Here is a 26923-nt window from a genome sequence, read left to right as displayed (position 1 = left end):
TGTTATTTCTTTAAATTCCTCTGTATCTGCCAATTCCTTTCTATATAATGACTCAGTATATTCCTTCCATCTTCTTTTAATACTTCATGGATCATTTAATATTCTGCCCAAAGCATCCTTGATTACAGCAACTTATATATGGGAATTAAAATATTACTCATGGTTCTTTTGACTTTTAGTCTATAAAATAATTTATATTCGGCTAATTTTGCAGTTGCTAGTTTTATTATTTTATAGATTTTCTTCTTTCCCCCTTCCTTCTCATCAAATGTAAAATTAGATATGTAACAATAAGAAATTTATTTTTTAAAATAGGACGCCTTGCAAACTCTCAAGTAATTATTTTTTAGAAGTCTAGATAACTAAGTATGGGGACAGACTTTTAACATATCTTGATCAAAGTATTTTTAAAAATCTTCTGTGTTGTGACTGGCTAAGAGTTTTCCCTCCAAGAATGAATATGTAGAAATTATTTTTATTTCATTTTTTATTTTATTATTTTTTGTACATATACCGTCAAATTGGATCTGACTTCCACAGGAGGAGATTGTACCTCCTTCTGCAGCAGAGCATCTGGTGGTTTTGAATAGTGCACTTCAGGGATTGTACTGCAGCTCCCAGAATTTTTTTATTAACTTTTATTCGTAGGCCCTCTGTCACCTTAAATTCATACCTCATGTCCACTTGTTGTTGTGGTTATGTGCTGTCTAGTCACTTACAACTCATAGCGACCCTTTATACAAAATCCCTAAACACCACTCAATTCTGTGCCAACCTCGCCATCTCCAACACACTAGTCCCACCACCCCAATCACATAATCAAGCCATCTCATTGAGCATCTTCCTCTCTTGCGCTGTCCCTCCACTCTCCCAAACATGATGTCTCTCTCCAAGGACCAGTCCCTCCTTGCAACATGCCCAAAGCATGTCAGATGAAGCTTCAGAATCCTTGACTCCAAGGAGCATTCTGGCTTCATCCTCCCCAGGACAAAACTGTTTGTTTTCCTAGCAGTCCGTGGTATATTCAACACTCTTCTCCAGCTTCACAGCTCAAAGGCATCAATTCTCTTTCTTCATCCCTAGTCACTGTCCAACTCTCCAATGCAGAAAATATCATTATTAATTTCTTCACAACTATCATGTATTCCTTTCATATCTTAACATTTGCACAAAAATCTTGTTTTGGAAGCAAACAATAAATATTTTCATAGATGTAGGCCTGACATCAATGAAAACACAACTAAAAAATGAAAAGTAAGCCTTGACTCATAAGAAGCCAGGGGGTTACAGCAAAATTCATTTGCTCAAATATATAGCTTATGTCTTAACAATTTATGTCTCAGCTAGGTTTTATTATAAAATAAATTCTGAACTAATAAATATAGTAAACTGGAATTTCTGATAAGTAAGTTTAGAAACACACAAACCCAACTGGAATAGTGCGTTTCTTCAGCTAATCTTTTTATTTTATTTTTAATGTTAAAAACAAAACAAAAGTAGGAATCTCAGAGAAAAAAAATCTAAATATTCCATGGGTCCATATTGAACTCAATGGTAATGGGCAATAAAATTCCTATCAAACTAAGAGACTCAAGCTTAGTGAGCTATGTGATATGTGTATATCACATAGGAAGAGATGGCCCATCTTTCTCTGAGGGATTATAAAATTCAACCCAACCCATTGCCATTCAATATGTTCTGAGTTTAGAGGCACAGTGAGTGGACAGGGCCAAACTGCCTCCATAGGATTTTCAATGCTCTAATTCAAAGTCTTTGGTTTGTTGTATTGGTGAAAAGTATTGAAAATATCATGGACTGTCAAAAGAACAAACAAATCTGCCTTAGAAGTTAAGCCAGGGTGCTTCCTAAAGGCAAGGATGGTAACACATATCTTATACTTCTATACTTCTGGTATGTAACCAGGAAGGGCAAGTCCTTGGAATAAGAGAAAATGCTTGGAAACATAGAGTATCAACAAAGGAGAGAAGATGCTCAACGAGATGGATGGATACAGTGCCTGCGGCAATGGGCCTGAACACAGGAGACGTTGTGAGAATGACACTGGGTTGGACAGGGTTTCATTCTGTTTTATGAGCCAGGGTCAACTCTATGGCACCTAAGAACAACAATAACAAATATGTAGGGAAGTAGCCTCTACTTTCCCCCTTGGAATAGATGATGGATTTGAACTACTAACCTTTTGGTTAGCAGCTGAGCCCTTTAACCACTGTACCACTGTTTTGTTATGTGCTGTTGAGTCGCCTGCAATTCATAGTGACTCTATAAACAACAGCCCTAAACCCTGATCTATTCCGTGCCAGTCTTATTGTCTCTGACACTCCTATACCCCAGTCACTGAATCTACCTCTTTGAGGGTTTTCTTCTCCTGTGCTGTCCCTCCACCCTCCTAAGCATGTTGTCTCCCTCCAGGGACTGATCCCATTTTACAAGTATGTAAGATGAAGCTTCAGAATCCCTGCCTCCAAGGAACAGCCTGGCTTCACCTTCTCCAGGGTGAACTTCTTTGTTCTTCTAGCAGTCCATGGTATAGTCAGTACTCTTCCCCAGCACCACAGCTCAAAGGCATCAATTCTCCTTCGATCATCCCTAGTCATTGTCCAAATTTCTGATACATAGCAATTTATCGCAAAGACCATGACTGTATTAGGCGCACGTTAGTCTCCAGACTAACATCATTGCCCATCAGTACTTTGGAGAGGTCTCTGACAGCAGACTTTCTCATTGTAATTTGTCTTTTAATTTCCTGGCTGCTGGAACCAAGAGTGTTGATTGTAGAGCCAAGCAAATTGAAGATGTCAATGATCTCTATCTCTTTACTATCTATCATGATGATGCCAAACGTGAGTATCTTTGGTTTCTTGATGTTGAGCTTCAATTCATATTGAAGGCTACAGTCCTTGACCTTCTGCAGCAAGTGCTTCAGGTCTTCCTCAGCTTCAGTAAGCGAGGTTGTGTCACCTGCATAATGCAGACTGTTGATGAGTCTATCTCACATCCTGATGCCACATTTCTCCTCAGAGAGTCCAGCCTCCTGGATAATCTGTTCTGCATATAGATTGAAAATATATGGAGATAGCACACATACTTGGCATACACCCTTCCCAATTTTGAACCATGCAGTGTTTCCTTGCTCTTTTCTAACCACTGCCTCCTAGTCCCAGTATAGGTTTTGCATAAGCACAATCAAGTGTTCTGAGATTCCCATTCTTCCCAGAGTCAGACACAGTTTGTTGTGATCCACACAGTCAAAATGCCTTTGCACAGTTGATGAAACACAGACATCCCTCTGGTCTCTCTGCTTTCAGCCAAGATCCATCGACATTAGCTATAATATCGCTAGTGCCACAACCTCTTCTAAAGCCGGACTGAACATTTGGCAGTTGTCTGTTGATGTGCTGTTCCAGTCATTTTTGAGTAATCTTCAGCAGAATCTTGCTTTCATATGATATCAATAGTACTGTTCAATAATTTCCACACTCTATTGATTACCTTTCTTTGGAATAGGAACAAACATAGATCTCTTCCAGTCAGTTGTCCAATAGGGATTATACAATTTTGGCAATCCATATTTCCTGACTTGAACATCCTCTATCAGCAGTCTTTCAAATTGCAAATATTATTATGCTGGCTATCCTTAAAAAGGGACCCCAAGATCATCATCATTAGGGAAATGAAAACAAGTATTATTTTCTTAAGTAAAAAATCCAATGTGGACTGATATATTCCACCTTTCATCCTGTGATTTTGATAGTATTGTTAAAAAAAAGTTTAATACTTTTTGGCTGTTTAAAAAAGATATATGATTGGGTATTATTGTCATGACAGGAGTCCAGAATGAAGGCTGCACAGTGGAGTGTCTTGGGGGGAGGGATTACATAACAGTGGAAGAGTTTTTCTTTTACTTTTTAAGGAGAAGAGTGAATTGGAAGGGTGGGGGTAGGCAGGGAGAAAAGTGCAACAATGAATGACTGGAAATCCTAAGTCTTGGTAAACTTTAATTAACATTAATAATATAAAAACTCATTTCCACAAACATTAATAAATATGGTTACTCATTAGCATTGAAAAGATCTTAAATAGATATTAGTTGGTATTTTAGAAAGAGATTTCTCAGAAAAGGTGAAGTGGGAGGCAGTGTGATATGACTACTAATATTTTTCAGCACTGCCTAGATCAGAACACTCCCAGTTACTTGAGAACTCAAAGAAGGCTGCAATTTTGGTTCTTTCAGCTATTTCCACATAGGACTGACTGTATTTTCATCATTTAAAAATCTAACAATATTCTTGAGATATGCACTCTAAAGAGAAATTAGTATTTTTAGTATTAGTTTGGTTGTTGCTGTTAGATGTTGTTGAGTCGAGGATGACTCATAGCCACTCAACGAACAAAATATCTGAACCTTATTCACTCCTGTGCCATCCTCACACTTCTTGACACACAAGAGCCCATTGCAGAAGCCATCATATCAATCTACCTGGTTGAGGGTATTTCTATCCTTCCCTGACCCTCCACCCTTCCCAGCATCATGTCCCTCTCCAAGGAATATAGAATGAAAAGATTTGGAGATAAGACACATTCTTGATGCACACCCTTCCCAATTTGGAACCATGCAGTGTTTCCTTGCTCTGTTCTTACGACTGCCTCCTGGTCCAAGTATAGGTTGCCCATGAGAACAGTCAAGTGTTCTGGGATTCCCATTCTTCTCAAGCTTAAAAGTTCTAACTACTCTCCTACTTCCAGTAGCATGTTATTGTTGTTGTTGTTGTTATGTGCCGTCGAGTTGCTTGCGTCTCATAGTGACCCTCTGTACAACAGCCCTAAACTCTGCTCTGTCCTGTGCCAATCGCACTGTCTCTGACATTCCCATCCCAATTATCCCAGTCACTGAATCCAATCCACCACATAGAGGGCCTTCCTCTCCTGCGCTGTCCCTCCACTCTCCCAGGCATGATGTCCCTCTCCAAGGACCAGTCTCTCCTCACAACATGTACATAGGGTTTTCAGAGGCCTGCTATTTCAGAAGTGGATGGCCAATCCTTCTTCTTAGTCTGTCTTAATGTGAATGTTCAGATTTAGAGAAGTATCAGACAGACCAGGATGTTAAAGGTATATCCCTTATTGCAGCATTAACTTTAGTGTCAGTGTTGTCCTTGCCTTTCTCACACGCGCCTTTACCCACTTATTTCCCTGCTCCACCATCCACCAGGATACCCATCCACTTCTACCCCTCTCCCTTCACATCTATCTCCCTTTGACCAGCCTTCCATCTAATAACATATATGAGGCTTCCATGGCTTCTGTGATTCCAAACACATCAGCTGACGGTAGCTCCAGTAGCATAGGCCAGAATTAAAATACGGCACACTCTTCTTTTGGCACAGATATCTACTATCCAAGTTTCTGTTAGAATTTGAGTTTGAATACTTTTTGACTCAGCATTTCCTTTACACATTTTGCCTTTCTACCCAGCAGTTTTGCTTTCTTCTATTCCAGCTGGCTGTATCCAGGCTCCAGCATTCACTGGATTATAGACCTCAGGCAACTAAACAGCCATGATTTATTCAGCTGGACATATTTTGCCCTAAAACTAGCTCTAATAGCTACAAAAAGTGTGCTAAAAATGTATCAGTTAAAATTGGTGAGCTTCTTAAAAAAAGGGTCAGAAATTCCTTCAATTTTGTTCTGATTTTTGCTGTCAAATAGCAACTAAGATAGAGAAATTTGGAGTAGTATATGGGTTGGCCTTTGGCTTAGTGGTATAACTTGGTACATACTGCCCACCAGATATCCACTTTTACTCATTACCCAGATGAAATAGCTCCACATTTATATATCTATATATCTATAACCTATATCTGTATCTATATCTATAGCTATATCTATGTGTGTGTTTATGTATATATGTATGTATCTATATATGCATATGTGTGTGTGTGTGTATTCACCTTCAACTTCTCTGCCTATGTTCTTTGGAAATTGCTATAATTTTTCCCCATTCACAGCTTGTAATTTGGATCAAGAGGAAACACTAAGATTAGATATATATCGGGCTTCACAAGATCAGAACAAGACAAAATTTCAGTCACTCTTAATGTGCTTACACAGTGTCAAGTTAACAAAAACAAATCATATTGATTGTGACCAAATCCTGTAGATGACTAACAAGTGAATATAAGACAATTCTCCAAAGATCTGGATTTAGTCTAGGAGTGTGGGCTTCTGTAACACTTTTCACCCACTCTGTCACACCAGATCAGAAGTGACTACTTAGCACCAAAGGCAGCTGTTGAAGTGTTCTCCCTGCACCTCTCAGGAACTATTGCTTTCCTTCTGCCTTATCCAGGCCTCACTCTAATTCTAGTAAAGGAATTTTTTCCCTTCATTTTGTAGTACCTTACCATTACCACCTCCCTTGCTCTTTGCCTTAATGTCTCCTTTGAGTGTTCTTGTCTGACAGAAATCTAGAAATTCAGGCAGCAAAGTAGACACTTGGGCATTAAATAGCCAAACAGAGTTAGTGAAATGCAAGATTTCTGATCCCAGCTGCAGTCTCTGAAGAAGGGGAATATCTCATCTTTCAACCAAAGGTTTGTTTTTCTATCTGGTTATAGGTCCTTTCATCAGAATGTAGAAGTTACATTTCTCCTGTGTGGCACTCAGAAGTCATAGCCATATATATACACGACAGGCAAAAACCCCACTGAGTATATGTTCTTTCAAACTATCTGAAACTACTTCTGAACTAGAAACTGATTTTTGAAGAAGAAGCCTATCCCCCAGCATTTTTGTTATTGTTGTTGTTATATGTCATCAAGTCGCCTGTGACTCATAGCAACCCTGTGGACAGCAGCCCTGAAGTCTGCCCTGTCCTGAGTCAGTCTCACTGAATCTGACACACCTACCCCCACTGTCCCAACTACAGTGTCAGTCCACCTTATCTGGGGTCTTCCTCTCCAGTGCTGTCCTTCCACACTTCTGAGGATGATGTCCTTCACCAAGGACCAGTCCTTCCTGGCCTTGTACCCAAAGTATGTGAGACAAAGCTTCAAAATCCTAGCCTCAGAGAGCTCTGGTGGACTAGTGGCAAGAAGCTGTCCTGCAATCCTGAAGACATGTGGTTCAAATCTGCAACACGCTTTACTGGAGAAGGAGGGGCAATCTCTTCCTTTGTCAATAAGATCCGACTCAACAGCATGCATGAAGAAAGAAAAAAAAAGAAAAAACCAAAACAACACACAAAATCCTAGCCTCCAAGGAGAAACTTGATTTCACTCTCTCCAGAAGCACAAATATAGGTCCAGTTTCATTTTAAACATCATTCTTTTCTAAAATTATTTCATCTTATTAAGAATAAAAGTGAAAAGATCAGAAAGATGCTGTTTATGTATTACATTAGAAACCTGAACAAATTTTGAGGAGTCATGTAGTAGGTCCTCATACCATTAAGATCCTGTATGTTTTTAAATGGTTATCTATCACATTTAGACAAAACAACAATAACAAAATCCTCGTATGTAAAATATCGTGGACCTTGAGGTGGCTGTCATCTTGGTTTGTAGTCAAACCTCACTTGTAGCACTTCTACTCAAACCTAAATTATATTTCTCAAGTTTCTACTGCAATCCATTTTTTATTGGTTGTTGTCGCTAAGTGTCATTATGACAGTTCAGATGCATAGCTGGCCTGTGTACAACAGAACAAAATATTGCCCAGTCTTTCACCATGCTCACAAGCTCTGCCATGCTTACTTAAACCCACTGTTGCAATCACAGTGTCACCTATCTCAGTTAGGGTCTTCTTTCCCTCCAGTGTTCTGCTTTTCTAAGCATGATGTCCTTCTCCAGAGACTGTCCCCTCCTGTGAAATGAAGCCTTGTCAACCTTAGTTCTAAGGCACACCCTGGCAGTACTTCTTCGGACAAATACTTGTTCTTTTGGAAGTCCATCTTGTTGATCAGTCATCCTTCACTTTGGATATTTATTTTGATTGTGCCATAGTGAAACAGTGCTTATCAATCTTTAATTGGAAAATAATTTTACATATCCTAAATTTTCATATATAGCCTGTCCACATATATTCTTAATTCCCACACTTCTAGTATTAGTTTGTCTGATTTGCTGACAATGGAGTTCTGCTGTAGCTGGAAGTATCTAATATTAAGTACACTGTAGATTTTAACTCTCAGACTGCCCATATATCTGTCCTATAACTTAACAATGCAAGAAATGATCTAGTAAATGTAATGATCCATTGCAAGGGCAAAAGTAAACTCACATAATGAAGCATGTGATACTCTTCTCTAAGCATGTATGTAGTAAGGCATTTTCATAAACTAAATGAGTTTAAGTATTTAATCTCTGAGTATCTTGTAAAAACAATTTCCCTAAATTTAAAACAATATTGCATATACAAACTCTTAGAGGCTTGCTTTCAATTGTTGTTTTCTGCATATAAAAAACAATATATTCTTGCCATTCATTTCAAAAGCACGCATTACAGAAGAGTTTTGATATCATTATCAGTAGCAACATAAAAGAAATAGGTGAAAGAATGAAATTGCGATGAGAAAAAATAGCTGATTGCAAAGCTACTTAATAAAATTTTAGCAGATTATGTAGAAACTGAGAGAGCTTCAGTTTATAGTCCTCAGAATTATTCACTAAACAAACTCCCATCTTTTTGGTGGAGAAAAAAACCAAAACACCCCAAACACTTGTTGAAAATTGTCAGTAGACATAAAACAGGTGAAGTGTTCAGCCTTTTGACATTTCAAAGTAGTTTTCAATAAAATGTAATGCTTTCTGCACAGTATCAGAATTGATAGAGAAGCTCTTGTGGCCTAACAGTAAGAAGTTGCACTATGATCCCAAAGGCATATGGTTCGAACCCACCAGCTGTTCTACAGGGGAAGGATGGACAATCTTATCCTAACTGATTTACTGCCTCTGAAAACCCACTAGAGGGCCAGCTATGAATTGGTTCCACTTCGACAGCACACAATAGCAACAATAGTAAGAGGGTGTGGGCAGAAACATGGCTCTTTCTGGTTTGATAATTTCTCTACCAGAGCAGGCATCCACTAAGCACATCACTGAAATTTTTTTGGAACAAGAAATCTGTCCTGACATGTTACATTAGAGTTGTTCTCCTTTTGACTTCCACCTACTGACCTAGTTCTTTCAGATGTGTATTTCTGTTTATGTTCCTTTCTACATAAACTCAAAAAACTCATTGCCGTAGAGTTGGAACTCCAAAAAAGCCTCCAGCAATTTCCCAGAGGCTATACATGGCTTAAGAGGAGATTGTCCATCTTTCTTTCTTCTGTGGAGCAGCTGGTGGATTCAAGCAGCCTGCCTTTGGATTGGCAGCACAACTCCTTACCTATTAAGCCTCCAGAATGCCCTTCCTTTTCATATAGTAGCTCTTTAAATAGAATGTAAATATATAAAATAACTACTATGAAGTCTTTCAAACTAAGACTATTAGTTTCCTTAACCATTCCTCAAATTAAAATGGATCAGGACTTCTAACAAACATCCCTTTAACAACAACTGAACAGCACTTAGCGAATCAATATTTTCCTTTAGAGATGAAACTCAAAACAGAACATAATAATCCAGGTGAGATTTTACCAGGTAACAAGCAATTAGAAATTATTAACTTAATTTGGAATCACAGATCTACAGATTTAGTCAAAGTTATATTGGCTTTATATTCAAAGCACAGAACATGGTTGTTTTACGAGTGTCTCTTTTAGTATTAATATTATTATCATATAATCTGTAAAAAGGTATTTTAAAAATTTTAATCTGTTCTTATTATTGAGGTCATAGTGGTTTATAATATTTTTTTTACATTCCTTTTCCCTAATTGTGATGTCTATTCATTTGTCTTCTCATACTTTCACATGCTGCCAATCCGAATCTCTCTATTATTGAGGCAAACAACCAAACTTGCCTCTATATAAATTATGTTTCTAGCTGGAGCTTCCAAGGATTGAGTCAGGAAATGGGCATGTGCTCTAATTAAGATACTTTGCGGGGAGCTCTGGTGGCCTAGTGGCAAGGAGCTGCAACTACAATCCCAGAGTTGCACGGTTCGAATCCACCAGATGCTCTGCCGGGGAAGGAGGGACAATCTCCTCCTGTACCAGTCAGATCTAATTTGACGGTACACTCACACAAAAATAATAATAAAATTTTTAAAAAAAGATACTTTGCATGTCTCTCCTGATTCAAATCTACAGTGGTGGCTCAGGAGGAAGAAGGGGAGTCTCCTCTTGTTTCAATTAACAGGATCAGAAACCCAGAGGAGAGCCACTGTGAAGCAAAAGTGGTTCTATAGTAATGATTTTTCAAAAAAAACTACAAACTGTCTTTGGGATTGCAGCTCCAGGAGGCCATGAAAGTCGACTATGCCTTTAAGTTCACCATGAATACATTAGTTAGTAAATCCATTGAAAACACAATATTTTGTGTTTGCAATCAAACAAGTTCTAACACATACTGATTTGGCTATCTAAGTTCTCACTCTTTCTAACTATACATTTTAGTTATCTTTTGTTGTATCAGATTATTACAAACTGATCAATTAATATGTTGTTGTTTTGAATCCTCAAGTCAAATCCGACCCAAGCTGTCCCTCCACAGATGTTCAGAGCCAGTAAATTACTAGGGAGGAGAATGTCCATCTTTTCTTCTGGGGAACAGCTGGTAGATTCAAGCCATGTACTGTTGTGCTAGCAGTGCAGTTCCTTACCACTAAGCTAGGAGTGCTTCTTTAGTACTTAATATAAATTCATTATTTCACATTTCTGTGGATCTGAATTTTGACTTGGAACTTTCTGGGAACAATGAAGGTAAGACTTGCAGTCTTTCCTAGAAGAACAAGGAAAGACTCTATTTCCCTGTCTTTTCCAAGTTCTTTGGTTCATCTTCATTACTCAGCTCATGGCTTCCTTCTTCCATCTTCAACCCCAGTAATGTTACAGCTCTCTGGTCATTCTCTCATAGTTGTAGTCCCCTCTGACTCTGACTTCAAGTATGAAAAGCTCCCAGTAAGGAGTGATGTCATTAAATTGGACCTGTCTCCATAATCCAGAAGTCCTTGAATGACACTAAAATTTATGGTCACCTACTAACCTTCCAGGCTGGTGGTTCCTCCTGGGAGAGTGCAGATAAGATCCCTGTTCTACTATGATATAAGTGAGATTTCCATGAGTTGGAAGCTACTCATCAGTATTGGTTTGGTTTCTTTTCAAGTTTCCTAATCAAGGACAATTTCCCATCTCAAGATGTTTAATGTTAGTTGCATCAACACAGATTCTTTTACAAAATAAGGTGACATATTCGTGGACTTCAAGGATTTGGCATGAGAATGTTTGGGGGAGTCGCATGACTACTACATATGGCAATTCTCACTAAAAAAATGACAATTCTATCTCTTTTATCATCCAACTTAGTGATAAAAATATGTTGAACAGGAGAAGCCAAAGACACCCTCCACATACATAGCAGCCTCTTTGCCAACGTTATTTGGAAACAGTTACTTAATTAGAAACGATTTCTCAAAATGTTTCTCCCAACTAAGAAAATTCTAGTGCTATTGTCTTTTTCTGAAGTTGGGTTTGGTGATTCTGACTGAATTGTTCCCAGCATACAATCAGAAGACAATCCTTGAAAAGGAGAATGAAAAGTATTTCCATATCCACATACTTGAAGCCCGAGGCTGCTATCGTCCCTGAGTACAGAGAGTAAACACAGCCTCTCTCTTTGTTTTACTAATTGCTTTGTTTCCCCCAGCTGCTAGCACAACATCTGCCAGACAGGAATGTACTTTCTACACATCATAGAACCAACAAAGAATAAATGACCTGCACATCAGAGTGTAAGGACAAGAGCTTTCCAGGCTGCTAGCAGGCAATTTTCAAGACCCCAAGGCTGAACTTCCCCAAGTTTCTAGTGTGAGAATGGAGTTGTTGTTACTGTAATGATACATACTTACTCTCCGCAATGTTATTGATTTTGTTTTTCTATGGCACGGTTGAAGATAAGAATTCTGAGATAGGCAGAATGCGCACAGATGCTCACATTCTCACACACAATTCTGCCAAGATATTTTTACATCTTTCTGCACATAAAACAAAATGAAGACATGTGTTAAAGATGTATTCTACTTGTAACCTCCCAGAAGAAGAGGGCTTATCGTATGCTCATTTCCTAGATGAAGTATTAAAACAATTCCACCTAGAAAAAACCTGAGCAGTCTTTTCAAAATAACGTCGATGTACTTCTAAAGGCAACACATCCAGCATACTTAATTACCACAAAACACTGAGATGGCAATTTGGGTCATCATATCCAAATGTCATTACTCCTACTTCCAATTCAATTCAAACTTCATGCCACATCTGCTGGTTAAGCATCAAAAAACAAAATGCTTGCAAAAGCTTATGCTCTGCTGATGTTCATTCATCTACTGTGCATCAGAAAGGATCATTTCTAATGCTGTGTGAAAGAAACAAATGTAAGCAAAAAAAAAAAAAAGACTTCAAAGAAAGTGCTTCAAGAAAAACATTAGAAGGTGGGAAAGAACAAAATAAAACGAAACCACAAAACCTTCAGCTTACCTTGGGAGACTTGGGCAGATCTGCTGTCTTTCGTTTTGCTTGGGTTTGCAGGCTTGACTTTGTTTCTGCCACTGAGGGATGCTTGGGAGGGCGGGGTGGCGGGTGCAAAAAAGAGCTTTCATATCTCCGCATCATGTAATACTGTTCTTCAGTTATCTCTTCAATCAGAGTCCTGACTAGAAGAGATTCTGTTGTCCCAAACAAATTACGAACTAGTTGAACAGTCATATTCAAGCGGCTGATGGGAATCTCCCAGCACTCCCTGGGGTTGGCAAAGTCACTTATGAGTAGGTAAGAGTCTGTGATATCTTCTTCCAAGCACAGTCCTGGTGTAGCTGCCAGAATGTCTTCCTCAATCGATAGATCTCTCACAGATACCTTCACATTGAAGGGCAAGTGGAACTGTGAACAGAGCTCAGAGATCTGGTACTGCCTCTTATCATGAACCACCTCAACAAAACCTCCTTCCATGTACAAAGGCAGCAGCGCTGCTTCATTGGACTTTTTGAGGATTTTTTCACAGGCCAGAACATTCACCACTTTTTTCTTCCCCTCACAGAGGACTTCAGTAGTCTGTGAGTGATGCACTAGAAACTGGTCCCCAACTGACACGGATAACAGCTCGTCATAAGGGGGATGAAAGGCTTTGGTGGCTACCACGTGGAGCGGCTCTTTTTCACTTTTTGCTATGTCTAGGTCATAGACAGTCGGGAACTCCCGAGGTCGCCGCTTGAATTTGCCTTTATAGTTGGAGGGGATCAAGAAATGCCTTTTAGGAAAATTGCTTCTGATTTCCGAAGCTAGGATCCTCAGAGCCTGGTACCTTTTGTGGATCACAATGGTTTTCCCAGGCTGTAAGAGGTTTCTGGGTAGTTGCATTCCTTCAGGTCCTTCTATGACTTCTGCCACTATGGGGAACTCTTCACTGGTCATTTCAAAAAGATCTTCTGAAGATAACAGCTGAAGAAACCAGTTTGCATCGTAACAATCAGTGATGTCTTTGACTTCAACATCCAAACTGGGGAGGATGCGGACTATATCCTTTCGAACTGGAAAAGAAAAAAGATTGGCATTTTGTTTGTTAAAATGTTTGCTGAGATAGTACAGCAGAATCTTTGTCTCATTTAGAGAGAAGCAAACCGCGACTTTTCAGAGTATAACATTTTCTACATGTGGCTTCCTTTGAAAAAAAAAATAAGCTCTAGATTATATAAAAAATAACAACAACAACATAAAACCACAGCTCAAGTTTAAGACACAGACCACTAACCAACACCTCGCAGGCCTGCGAATTTCACCAAAATTGCAACCTCCTTGTTGCAGCCTAAATCCAACTATTTAGTTGTTTCTCTATTGTTCTTTATAATTTTATCACACATAATATGCATTATGAGACAATATGTACAAATTCATATCCAATAACTTGTTGTTGTCAGGTGCCACCGAGTATGACTCAGAGTGAACCTATGAACAACCGATCTGAACCTTGTCCTTTCCTGTGTCTTCTTCATAATCCCTGACATATTCAAGCCCATTGTTGCAGTAACTGATATAATTCACCTGATTCAGGATATTCCTCTCCTTCACCATTCTTCCACCTTTCCAAGTATGATATTCTTTTCTAAGGAATAGCTGCTCCTAGCAACATGCCCAAAATATGTGAGGCAAAGCTTCATCATCTTTGCCTCCAAGTAGCACTCTGTATGTACCTTCTCCAAGACATATTACTGTGTTACTTTAGCAAACCATGGAATATTCAGAACCCTTTTCCAGCACCATAGTTCAAAGGAGTTAATTCTTCTTCTGTCATCCTTATTGATTGTCCGGCTCTCTCAGAAGCATAGCAATGACTGAAAAGACCATTGTCTGAATCAGGTGCACCATAGTCCTCAAACAGGCATCATTACTCTTCAATAATTTGTAGAAGTCTCTGATTGTCTATAGTATAACATACACACAGAATGTGTTAACAAGTAATGTGTGAACAAAATGTGAAACAAATACGTGCAGACAGAGCCAGGTGCCACAGTGATTTACATGTTGAGCCCTGGGCTAAAAGGCTGACACACTGACTCTCTCAGGTGTTCCGTGGAAAAAAGCTGAGGCAGTCTCTTCCAAGAATATTTACAGTATCATAAAGATTCATAGCCTTGAAAAACTAAGGTGCAGTGAATCAGAAAACGGCTCTGTGCCAGGGTGTGTGTGTGTGTGTGTGTATGTGTGTATAACCAAATATATATTGTATAGGTCTATCTATCTATCTATCTATCTATCTATCTATCTATCTATCTATCTATCTATCTATCATCTATCTAACTAACTATAAAGAAAGAGACTGTTTAGAGCTCTAGAAGCATTAAAAGCAAAGACACACAGGTTACATGACCAAAGAAGAATGTAGGAGAAGGATGAAACTCTTTCTCTAAGTTCCTTGGAAGAAGAATGAGCAGTCTCCCTTCATGCAATGTACTGCTTCTGAAAACCCATCGGAGGGTTAGCTATGTGTCAGTTCAGGCTTGACAGATTATAACAAGAACAACACATGACCAGAAGGGAGCTCTTGTGGCATAGTTGGTAGGGTATTTCACAGCCAACCCAAAGGCCACAGGTTTTGATCATTGGAATAAATCAACAACTCAGAGGGAGAAAGATAGGTAGTCTCTTCCTGTTTGATTTATAGACACAGAAATCCAACAGAGGATGTGTACAAATTGGAAACAACTCCATCTATGGTCAGAGAAACTCATCAGTAGCCCTAAGTTTGTTGGTAGGATGTTTACCAATGTATTTTTCCTTATTGTCTCACTGAGGACTCATGAGTCTCTACATTGTTTCTAGCACTCGGCCTTCCAAAAGTCTTGAGACCCACCAAGACACTTAAAATATTCTCCTGAAATTATTAATCTGCTTTTCATACTCTACTCCATAAAGTCTTATATTAAAAGGAATTTTATACTAATATTAATGTCTTTCCTCTATCTCCCTCTCTTGCTGTTGTGGAGTTGAATAAACATAGTTGACAATCCACTGTGAGGCTGTAAATCATACAGGGTTACTGTCTGTCATTCTCTCACTGGTAGATCCCACCCACCAGAGGGGAGTGGACTTCATGTTAGTAGCGCAACTCTCCAGGGACTATGCCATCAAAGCTCCCTTATTTTATGTTGACTTCTGTTTACTTAGTAATTCCTTAGGACAAGATTTTATCTCATTCTCATGATTTTCCATAATTTCCTAAAATTGTAAGCCATTTTGTGTCAGTATTTTCTCTTCCTTGCGTACTTTTGAAAATAATTTGAAAGACTTAGAAGGCAGAATTTCCTTTTGAATGTTTTTCTTTTTTATTTTGTTAACTATTTATGCAACATCTGAAAACTATAACTCTATAATTATTGTTAATTACTGTCCATGCTGTGCAACAGTTCTGAATACACAGCATGAAATGTTATTATTTTCTCTTCATCAATATACAAAAGAATGCATCAAAAGTTGCCGAGAGACAAAAGTCCAAAATTTTTAAAGTTCACTTTTGAAAGACAAATGAGGCTGAGATGTATTTGTTAATTTTTTAAATTTATTTTCTATTATATTCATTTGTTTACAAAGTTTGTATACATTGTGTTTCACACTAGTTTTCATTCACATTGTGTTTCATACAATAATTCCCATCCACTATGTTTTATAAAATTAATCACCACTGGATCTTTGTCCCTCTTTACTCTGTCTTTGCGAAGTCACTGCTGAATCCTTCCCATTTCCTTCACTCCTTCCATCCACTCACTAAAACTATGCAATCCTGTAGTTTCTCCCCTACCTATCCTCACCCCTCTGTTCCCACTCCTTCCCCCCTTGGGTCCCCATTCATGTTTTCCTAGTTATTCTTTTAGTATTAGAACTGAGACACAAATGGATATCTGTGCACAAATGTTCACAGCAGCGTTATTCACCATTGCAAGAACATGGAAAGAGCCCAAATATCCAAACACAATTGAATGGTTTGTGAAATTGTGGTACAGCCAGCCAATGCCACACTCAGGAGCAACAATTTTTTTTTAAAAAAAAAAACAAAAACCTACATAACTTGGGAAAGACCAGGAAGCATTTTTCAGAGTGAACTAACTCAGTCTTATAAGGACAAATACTGTATAAAGCCATTACTGTAAAAACTTTAATATTTTTAAAGCTTAGCATATTTTAGTTGTTGATATTGTGGTCACAAGCTTCTCTATACCCCAAGGTCATTTTAGAAACTCCATGTCTCTTAATTTGAAACAAAATGAACTAGGTTTAAGAATTCTAGTATTAATTCTAGGCTTATATTTACCCACAGGCTCATGCTATACCTCAAGTCTAGGGAACAGAATGAGATAGGTAAAGCAAGTGCGATCAAGAAATTAATTGGGGCTCTTGATCCATCAGAACATGAGATCCTAGTGGAAGTTAGATTCCAATCTTTATTTGACCACAGTAGCTAGGACAAACTTTAATAATGTTGTTGTCAGATGCCCTTGAGTCAACTACACCTGTAGTAACCCTATGGACAGTGGATTTGAAACTTGACCTCTCCTGTGCCATTCTCATAATCTCTGACATACTACAGTCACGATGTTGAAGGCCTTCCTTTCTCTCACTGACTTTCCATTTCTCTCAACATGATGCCTTTCTCCAAAGACTTCTAACAACATATCTAAAGTATCTGAGATGAAATTTCACCATCCTTGCCTTCAATGACTACCTTGGTTGTACTTTGTTCAAGAAATATTTGTTTGTTCGTTTGTCAGCCCATGGGATATTCATTACTAGGAGGACTTAATGGCTTCAAAAGAGAACGCACAGACCAAGTTATCTAATCTCTGCTCAATATTTTGGTATTTAAGTCCTGATCTATCTTAAACAGTTTTATAACTAAATCTACTAAAGGCAAGTTATCCCATCTCTTCTTAACTTGACGTCTTAGCAGCATTTAAGAGATTAGAAGTATCTGGCTCCCTCTGTTTAATACACTTTATTCATTTAGTTTCTCCTTGTCTTATTTCTCATTCTTCACAGTTTCTTTGTTGTTTTCTTCCATCTGTACAAATCCCTCCTCCCCTCCCCACAGACATCTGCTAGTGTATAGTGGTTGTTTTCCGTTCTTTACCTATATTCACATCCTCAGTGATCTCAAATAGTCTCTTTAAATACAGTTTGCTGATGACTATTTAAATTATTTCCCAGTCAAATCACTCTCACCAGATTCTACTGAAGACCTCCACTTGGATGTCTAATGTGTCTCAAAATTAACATGTTAAAATTAGAACTAATATTTCCCACAAATTTGAATCTATTTGTTGCTTTTCACTTTTAATTAGAAATTCCTGTCACCGTTGTTTTGTCCTGAATGCTAGAAGACATATTTTACTTCTCTTTCTCTTTGCTTCATTCCATAAGAATCAGCCTCAGCTAACCACATTATTTCTTTCCTGGTTTGTTGCAAAAGCTTCCTTGCCAATATTCTTACATTCAGGAATCAGTATGGTAATTAGATATTCTTCTAGATGATCAAAACAATTCTCCCTCTCTTCTAAGTCCTGGTCCTAGATACCTCTTCTATCTCTCATCTCCTACAATGTTTACCTTATACAAATCTCTCTCTCTGAGGTCCTCCCCTACCGCATTTTATTTTCAACTGCGTCTCCGCAGTGACTATTTAAGAAATAAACTAACTACCTCATATCTTTGGAGTAAATTATCACTTATATCCTACAAGACAGAGTAGAACTACCCTATAGTGCTTCTAAGCCTCTCTTTTTAAGAGAAACCAAAACAATGCAGGGTCGTTATACATTGGAATCAATAAGACAGCAGTGGGTTTGGGTTTAAGTTTAACAGATTCAAATACTATATCTTTCACCCCTTATGCATCTGGCAGTTTCAAACCCTTTGAAGCTTAACCACTACACCACCGGAGATCCTTTGGTCAAAGACATTCAATGCAAACTCTGAGTCTTTAAACCTGTTCAGCCATCATCTTCTCAATTATATTTATTCTAATTAATCTACTTACAATTACAACCATCTTTTGTTTGGCTTCATTTCTTTTTCTTTCAAATTGTAAGTTTTATCTTTAGTCCTTCTATGTCATTTACTTATTAGGCCACTTGTTTATTGTTTGTTTTCCCATATTGGAATACATGTTAACAGGGTTAAGAGTATTTGTACCCGTTGACTAATACACCCGTGTCTAGAATGATGCCTGGCATATAGTAGCATTCAATAAATAAATGGAATGAATGAAAAACAATCACCAAAATAATGCTTCTGAGTAATCATTGTTGTTAGGTGATGTTGACTTGACTCTGACTCACAGCAACCCAGTGAACAACAGATCTGAATCTTGTCCTGTCATTCACCATATCAAGTGGCAAGAAGGGTGTCAGGTAAAAGTTCAATGGGGAAGAAAAATTCTCACTGTTGAAATAGCTACAAATCATCCATTTCATTTAAAAGGTGCCACTTAAGGTTTTCTATTTAATTATTCAGTAAGTGTTAAGGATTAAATTAAGTCTACACATGTTTTGTTGTTGTTAGGTGCAGTCAAGTATGACTTATAGTAACCCTGTGAACAACAATTCTGAACTCTGTCCTAAGCTCTGCAATCCTCACAATCTGTGACATACTTGAGCCCATTGCTGCAGTCATTGTATCAATCCATCTGCTTGACTGTCTTTCTCTTTTTTGCCCATCCTCCTTTCACCACCTTCCCAGGCATGATGTTCCTCTATAAGAATAGTCTCCTTTACCATATGCCCAAAGTGTCAAAGGTGAAGCTTTATCACCTTTGACTCCAAGAAGCACTCTGGCTAGATACTCTCCAAGGCATATCTATTTGTTCTTTTGACAATCTATGGAACATTCAGTACTCTTTTCTAACAACATAGCTCGAAGGCATCAAGTCTTCTGTGATTCTTAGTCATTGTCCAGCTTTCAGATACGTAGCAAGTGATTGAAAAAGACCATTACCTGAATCAGGTACACCATAGGCCTCAAACTGGCATTATTTGTCATTAATTTAGGAGGTCTCTGACTGCAGAATTTTCTAGTGAAATGTCTCTTGATCTCTTGACTGCTGGTATCAATGGTGTTCATTGTGGATCTAAGTAAGATTAAGCCATTGACAATTTCAGTCTTTTTTTCCATCTATCATGATTTTGTACAGTGGTGAAAGTTCTGTTTTCTCAATGTTAAGATAACAATCCATATTGAAAGTTATATTCCTTGATGTTCTACAGCAAGAGCTTTAAGTCTTCTTCAGTTTCAGCAAGCAAAGTTGTGTCACCTGTACAACATAGCAACTAATGAGTCTTTCTTCAATCCTGATGTCATATCCTTCTTCACAGAGGCCAGCTTCTCAAATAATTTTCTCAGCATACAGTTTGAATGTTGTTATTGTTAGGTGCTTTCAAGTCGAGTATGACCCATAGCAACCCTATGAACAACAGATCTGACCTTTGTCCTATTCTGTGCCATCCTCATATTTCCTGACACACTAGAGATCAGTGCAGTAATCACTGTGTCAGTTTTCCTGGTTGAGGGTCATCTTCTCCTTAACCAACTCTATGTCTTTCCAAGCACTATGGCCCTTTCTGAGGAATAGCCTCTCTTGGCAACATGTCTAAATATGTTAGATATAATTTTATCATCTTTGCTTCCAAGGGGTACTCTGGCTGCAATTTCTCCAAAACATATTTCTTTGGTTTTTTTGAAAGTCCATAGCTCAAAGGCATCAATCAGTCTTTATTCTTATTCATTGCCCCGCTCTCAAATGCATAGCAAGTGATTGGAAAGACCATGGTCTAAATCAGATGCACCTTAGTCTTCAAACTTACATCATTGCTCCTTAATAATTTGGAGAGGTCCCAGACTACAGACTTTCTCATTGCAATATGTCTCTCCTTATCTGCTGGCTGCTGGAGATACATCTCTTGATGCACACACTTCTTATTTTTAAACCATATAGTGTTCTTGTTCTTGGTTTTCACAACAGTCTCGATATAGGTATAGACTTCACACAAGCACAATTAAGTAATCTAGGATTTTCATTCTTCTTAATGTTAGCTATAATTTATTATGATATCCAAAGTTAAGTGATTTCTGCATAGTCAACAAAGCATAGACATTCTTTAGGTATTCTTTACTTTCTTCCAGGATCCCTCTGGAATCAGCAATGGTATCTCTCATGCCACAGCCTTTTCGAAGCCCACTTGAACCTCTAGCAAAACAAGTGTTTTAGGTTATGCCTACTAAAAGTCTATTCTCAAGGAAACTCTTTTACCAAAATCTAAATGATACAGGTTTTGCCAGAACTTGGAGGTCTACTGGGTGAGGAATTGCTTTTCCAACTCAAAGTCTGGTACTTGAAATCCGCCAGCTGCTCTGTAGGAGAAATACAGACAATCTCCTAGCATGTGATTAACAACGTCAGCTGTGAGATAACTCCCACTCAACAATAAGGAACAACAATAAATATGGAAGAAAGATTTGAGCCTCCTCTAACTTTCAAAGTTGTTGTGTACCTTCGAGTTGGAATCAACCCATAGCTAACCCCTTGGCATGTTTTCATAGGCAGGTAATCACATGGAATGAGACTGTCCATCCTGCACCCACCTCAAACTGTATGCCTTCTGTATTGCAGTGCGGCTTCTTGCCACTAGGCCACCAGAGCTCTATTCAGAGTAAGGGAAAGGAAATTTACCACTTCAAGTCTCTTCTCTTGTCTATGCCACCAAAAGCAAGAGAGAGGAGACACAAAATTAGAAGCACTCTTGAAAGTTGAAAGTCAAAGTCCAGGGTCATAGGCCCACTTATGTAAAGACCAAAATCTAATCAAGGGATTAGAGAATGTTCTAGTGGCCTAGTGGTAAGAACCTGTGCTGCAATCTCAATGGCACAGGATGGGCAATCTCTTCCCCTGCAATTTACTGCCTCTGAAAACCCTCAAGAGGGTCAGGTAAGGTCGGTTTCAACTAAATGCTACACAAGAACAACAATCTCTCTCCTCATACATTGCCACAACATCAACAGGTCTCCTGTGTAATAACAGGGTTTTCAACAGAAAAACTGCAAGAACTGGACCTTATTCTCAATGGCACATAAAAGAAAATTCTAATCATATATGTCTGTGTGCTTACATGCACATACATACACAATAAATTCTTTATAGAAGTGTTGATTATTTTTACAACTGAAAAACATGTAACATCACTCCTATTCACTACTGTATTGGAAGTACATGCTGTGACAATACAAAAAGAAAAGGAAAGAAAAGGCAACTAGACTGAAGAAAAAGATGGTGAACTGTTGGTAAATGCAGATGACATGTTAGCATACTCAGAAAGCCCCAAGGACTCAACCAAAAAAAATGTTAGAGCTAGTAGACTAGTTTAGTAGAGTGGCAGAATTGTTGTTGTTGTTAGTGTTGTCAAGTTAAATACAATTCATAGTGACCCCATGAAAAGAAGATCTGAACCTTGTTCTCCCTGTACCATCCTCACACTTTCTGACAAGATCAGAAAGCAATGCTATTTAATATAGCAAACCAAAAAATGAGATACTTAGAAATAAAGATAACTAGAGACACCAAAGATTTTAAAAAAGAAAACTACAAAAAACTCTGTGAGACACAATAAAAGACCTTAAAAAATGAAAAATGTTCCCTCTTCTTGGTTAGGAAGACTCAATACAGTAAAATTGACAATCTTATTAAAATAAATCTACATGTTTTTACATAATCCCAATACAGACATCAAATTGTTTTTCAAACATATAGAAAAGGCAATTGTCAAGTTTATTTGGAGAAGAAAGAGACCTCAAAGCACTTCTGAAAAAGAAAAATGATGTGGGAGGCATAGTACTCACTGTTCTCAAAACCTACTACACAGCTGTAATCAGCAGAACTGGTGCAGTGATAGATACACAGACCAATGGAATAGAATTTAGAACACAAGAAATTAATTTATCTATTTATAGTCAATTGATACTTGACAAGGAAACAAACCCTATCAAATGGGAAAATGACAACCTCTTCAACAAATGGTGCTGGCAAAACTGGACTACCACTTGCAGAAAGCTAAAGCACGAAGCACACCTCTCACCATACACAAAAATCAGCTCAAGACCTAGGAGTAAAACCCAAAACCATAAAGATCATAAAAGACGAAGTATGACCAATCTTAAAAGGCCTAGCTCATGGTATAAAAGGCTGAAAAATATAGCCAGAAATATACAACTAGGAGAGGATAATATTGATGAATGGGACCTTCTAAAGATTAAATCACTGTGCATATAAAGAACTTTTTCCAATGAGTGCAAAGAAAACATACTGACTGGGGGAAAAATTTGGAAATATTATTCCAGACAAGGATCTCATATGAAAACTTTACAGAATCCTATAGGGTCTCCACAGGAAAAAGACTTATCGTACAATTACAAAATGGGCAAAAGACATGGAATGACCTTTGAAAGATCTTTGGATGGTCAACAGACACATGAAGAAATGATCAAAATCATTGGCAATAAGAGCGATGAAAATCAAAACCACATTGGGGCACTATCTCACCCCAGTAACAGTGTCAAAGTTTAATAGCACAGCAAATAATAAATGTTGGAGAGGATGAGGAGAAATAGGAACTCATATACTGTTGTTCTGGTTCTGGTGAGGATTAGGGTGAAATGTTTACTTGCCTTTGGATGTGAGTTTATTTTATTAGGCCTCCTATTTAAAAAGAAATTTGGACATCAGTATGGGGCTGGAATCCAGATTGGGAAGTCATCTGGAGCAGCTTATTTTTACAGAGGTTTGTTTTCTGATTCATAGAGAGAACTCTGTTGGCCTAGTGGACAGAAAGTTATACTATCAAGTCAAAGAAGGGTGATTTTAATCTGTGGCTCTCAGGCCTGGTTTTAATTGTTTTTGGTCAAACATTCTTCTAAGTGGTATAGCACTGATCTGTCCATTTGCTGTATCTGGGTAACTCATATTTGCTGTGATGCTGAACACTGTGACACTGATGTATAAAATGTGATAATGGTTACCCATTGTGGACAGTGTTTGGTGGAGCTCTGATTAAAACAAGCTTGGGAGCAGGAGTGGCATCCACTTCTGAAATAGCTTGCCTACAAAAACTTCATGAACATAGAGAAATGATGGAAGTTGTACAAGTGTTCAGGTCTTTCGTTCATAGGGTCATTATGAGTCATATACAATAGGACAGCACTTAACTACAACAACATACTGTTGATGGGATTGTAAAATGGTACAACCACTCTAGAAGGCAGTTTGATGTTTCCTCAGAAAGCTGAACAAAGGAATTCCATATGACCCAGCTATTGCACTGCTTGGAATATACCTCAAGAAAACTAGAAATGAGATACAAATGGAGAATTGTACACCAATGTTTATAGCAGCATTATTCACCACTGCAAGAACATGGAAACAGCCCAAATGTCCAATGATCAAATAGATTTCAAAATTGTGGTAGATTCACACAATGGATTACTACTCAGCTTGTAAGAGCAATGATTTAAACAATTACTACATAACTTGGGAGGGACTGGGGAGCATTATGCTGAGTGAACTAACTCAGTCTCATAAGGACAAATACTGTATGAGACCATTGTAGAAATAGAAAGACAACTAGTAAAACATATATGAGGATCCAAGGCAGGGGAGGAGCAGAGGGATGTAGAAGGGCAGGGGGGAAATCATAGAGTCACGCAATTTGATGGAGAGAAGAATGGGTGGGTAGAGGAAATGGAAAAGGTCTAGCAGGGATCAGCAAATAAAGAAAAATAGTGAGCTTAGTTCAATATTGATTAATTTTGTAAAATATAATGGATTTGAATGATTGTTCAGTGTGAATGAAGGATAGTGTAAAACACAGTATCTATAACCTATGCAAGCAAACAAATATAAAATAAAAACTTAAAAAAGAAATAACTTAAAAACTAAAATTAAAATGTTTATCATTTTACTACGAACAAATGTCAAACAAACATTGGAGGTTTAAAGAAAGCATTAACAAAAATTACAGACTACAATTAAAGACTACAGCTCTTTGCACGTTTTATTATAACACTTTGCTTTGTCTTCCCTAGCTGCCCTTTGAAATCTTGTATTTAGCTCCTTAACTTCTTGATTTCTTACCTTTCGTTTGGCTTCTCGGCACACCAGTGCAATATTCAGAGTCTCTTCTGATATCTGTTTTGGTCTTTTTCATTCTTCTTGCATGATATTCTTGATATCCTCCCACAGCTCATTTGGTCTCCTTTCATTAGTGTTCAAGTCCTCATACCTGTTACTGAGTTGGTTTTTAAATTTAGGTGTGATAGATTCAGTATCAAATTTTGATTCCTCTGGATATGTTTTTACTTTCTTTACTTTTAATTTAACTTGCATATGAGTAGTTGAAGGTCTGTCCCACAACCAGCACCTGGCCTAGTTTTCACCGCTGATACTAAACTTTTCCAATGATTCCTTCCACAGATGGAAACTGTTGAATTCCTGTGCATACCATGAGGTGAAATCCATGTGTATAGTCTGTGTTTGTTTCTTATAAAAAGTATTTGCAATGAATAAGTCACTTTTCTCCCCCACCACCCAATTCACTCTTCTCTTTGAAAAGAAAGAAAAACTCTTTCATTGTTATACAACCCTCCCCCCCACCCAAGTCCACTCCATTATGCAGTCCTCACTCTGGACTTCTGTAATTGCAAGAATACCCATTCAGGTATCCCTTTTAAACAGTTCTCTCCCTCATCTCTTTCAATGAAATATACATCATTCCTCCCCTCCTTTTCTGTCTTCCCTCAACCCTGATGTCAGTCCCATTTTACAACAGTGGCCCTATGCAATATTTGTCCTTTTGTGACTGAGATATTTCTCTCAGCATAAGGTCCTCCAGGGTCATCATAATATTTCATGAGTTCCTTGTTTTTCATTGCTGCATAGTATTCCATTGTGTGAATATACCAGAGCTTCTCTATCCATTTGTTTGTTGATGAACACCTGGGTTGTTTTCAGCTCTTTGGCAAACAAACACATGAAGAATTGTTCAAAATTCCAGCTCTTAAGAAAGCTGCAAATCAAAACAACTATGATATATCATCTGACCCCAGTAAGAATAGAAAAATTTAGCCGAACAGCAAGCAACATATACTGGTGAGGTTGTGAAGAAACTGGAACCCTTATTCACTGTTGATGGGAGTGTAAAATAGTGCAACCACTATGGAAGGCTGTATGGCGCTTTCTCAGAAAGCTGCAAATAGAGGTACCATTTGAACCAGAAATTCCACTACTGGGAATTTACTCTAAAGAAATCATAACTGCCACCCAAGAAAATGGCTAAAATTTTAACAATGAAAATACAATTAAAATTTCCCTGAAGACAAGTTCTAAAAGTAAAGAGAAAAAAATAAGGACACAAAGTCCTAGAAGATAAGTATAGATGCTTCAACATGAGATTCGAAGTTATATAGAGAGAAGAAAAAATGTATGTAGTTGAATGGAAATTGTCATTGCTGTTGTTGTTATGTGCCATCAAGTCATCTGTAACTCATAGTGACCCTATGTATAACAGCTCAATGCTGCTCTATCCTGAGCCAACATTATTGTCTCTGACACACCTACCCCTATTACCCCAATCACTGAGTCAATCCATCTCATTGAGGATCTTCCTCTCTTGTGCTGTCCCTCCACCCTCCCAAGCATTGTATCTTTCTCCAAGGACTGGTCTCTTCTTGCAACATTCCCAAAGTATGTGCAATGAAGCTACAGAAATTATTAAAAGAATTATTCCAAGAACGTTGTTGTTGTTGTTGCTGTGCAACATAGAGTCAGAACCGACCCATAGTTGACCCTCCAGTGGGTTTTCAGAGGCAGTTAATCGTAAGAGAGGAGATTGCCTATCCTTCTCCTGCAGAGCAGCTGGTGGCCTCGAACCACAAGGGACTGCAGCACAGCTTCTTGTCACTAGGCCACCAGAGCTCCAAATAATGGAACTAAATTTCTAGATTTAAAATTACCATTTTAATAACAATACAGACTAATCACAAAGGAGATTATTGTAATATTTCAGAATAGGTGGAAGGTCTATTAACAATCTGCATTATGCAGATGACACAACCCTGCTTGCTGAAACTGAGGAGGACCTCATGCACTTGCTGCAAAGGGTCTCGGACTGCAGCCTTCAGTATGGACTGAGGCTCAATGTCAAGAAGACAAAGATTCTCACC

The 26923-nt window shown here is 38.1% G+C and overlaps 1 protein-coding gene across 1 annotated transcript in view; it reads right to left on the bottom strand.

Moving 5' to 3' along the window:
- THEMIS (thymocyte selection associated) overlaps positions 1-26923 on the bottom strand; it is a 329386-nt gene that overhangs the window by 170464 nt on the left and 131999 nt on the right. The window contains exon 4 of the mRNA XM_006885033.1: positions 12653-13701. Within this exon, the coding sequence (XP_006885095.1) occupies positions 12653-13701 (1049 nt within the window). The remainder of the gene's footprint in view (positions 1-12652; positions 13702-26923) is intronic.

Source organism: Elephantulus edwardii, unplaced genomic scaffold, assembly GCF_000299155.1.
Source record: "Elephantulus edwardii isolate Elephantulus edwardi_28Jun2011 unplaced genomic scaffold, EleEdw1.0 scaffold00039, whole genome shotgun sequence".
Classification (NCBI taxonomy): domain Eukaryota; kingdom Metazoa; phylum Chordata; class Mammalia; order Macroscelidea; family Macroscelididae; genus Elephantulus; species Elephantulus edwardii.
This window is presented reverse-complemented; position numbering and strand designations above follow the sequence as displayed.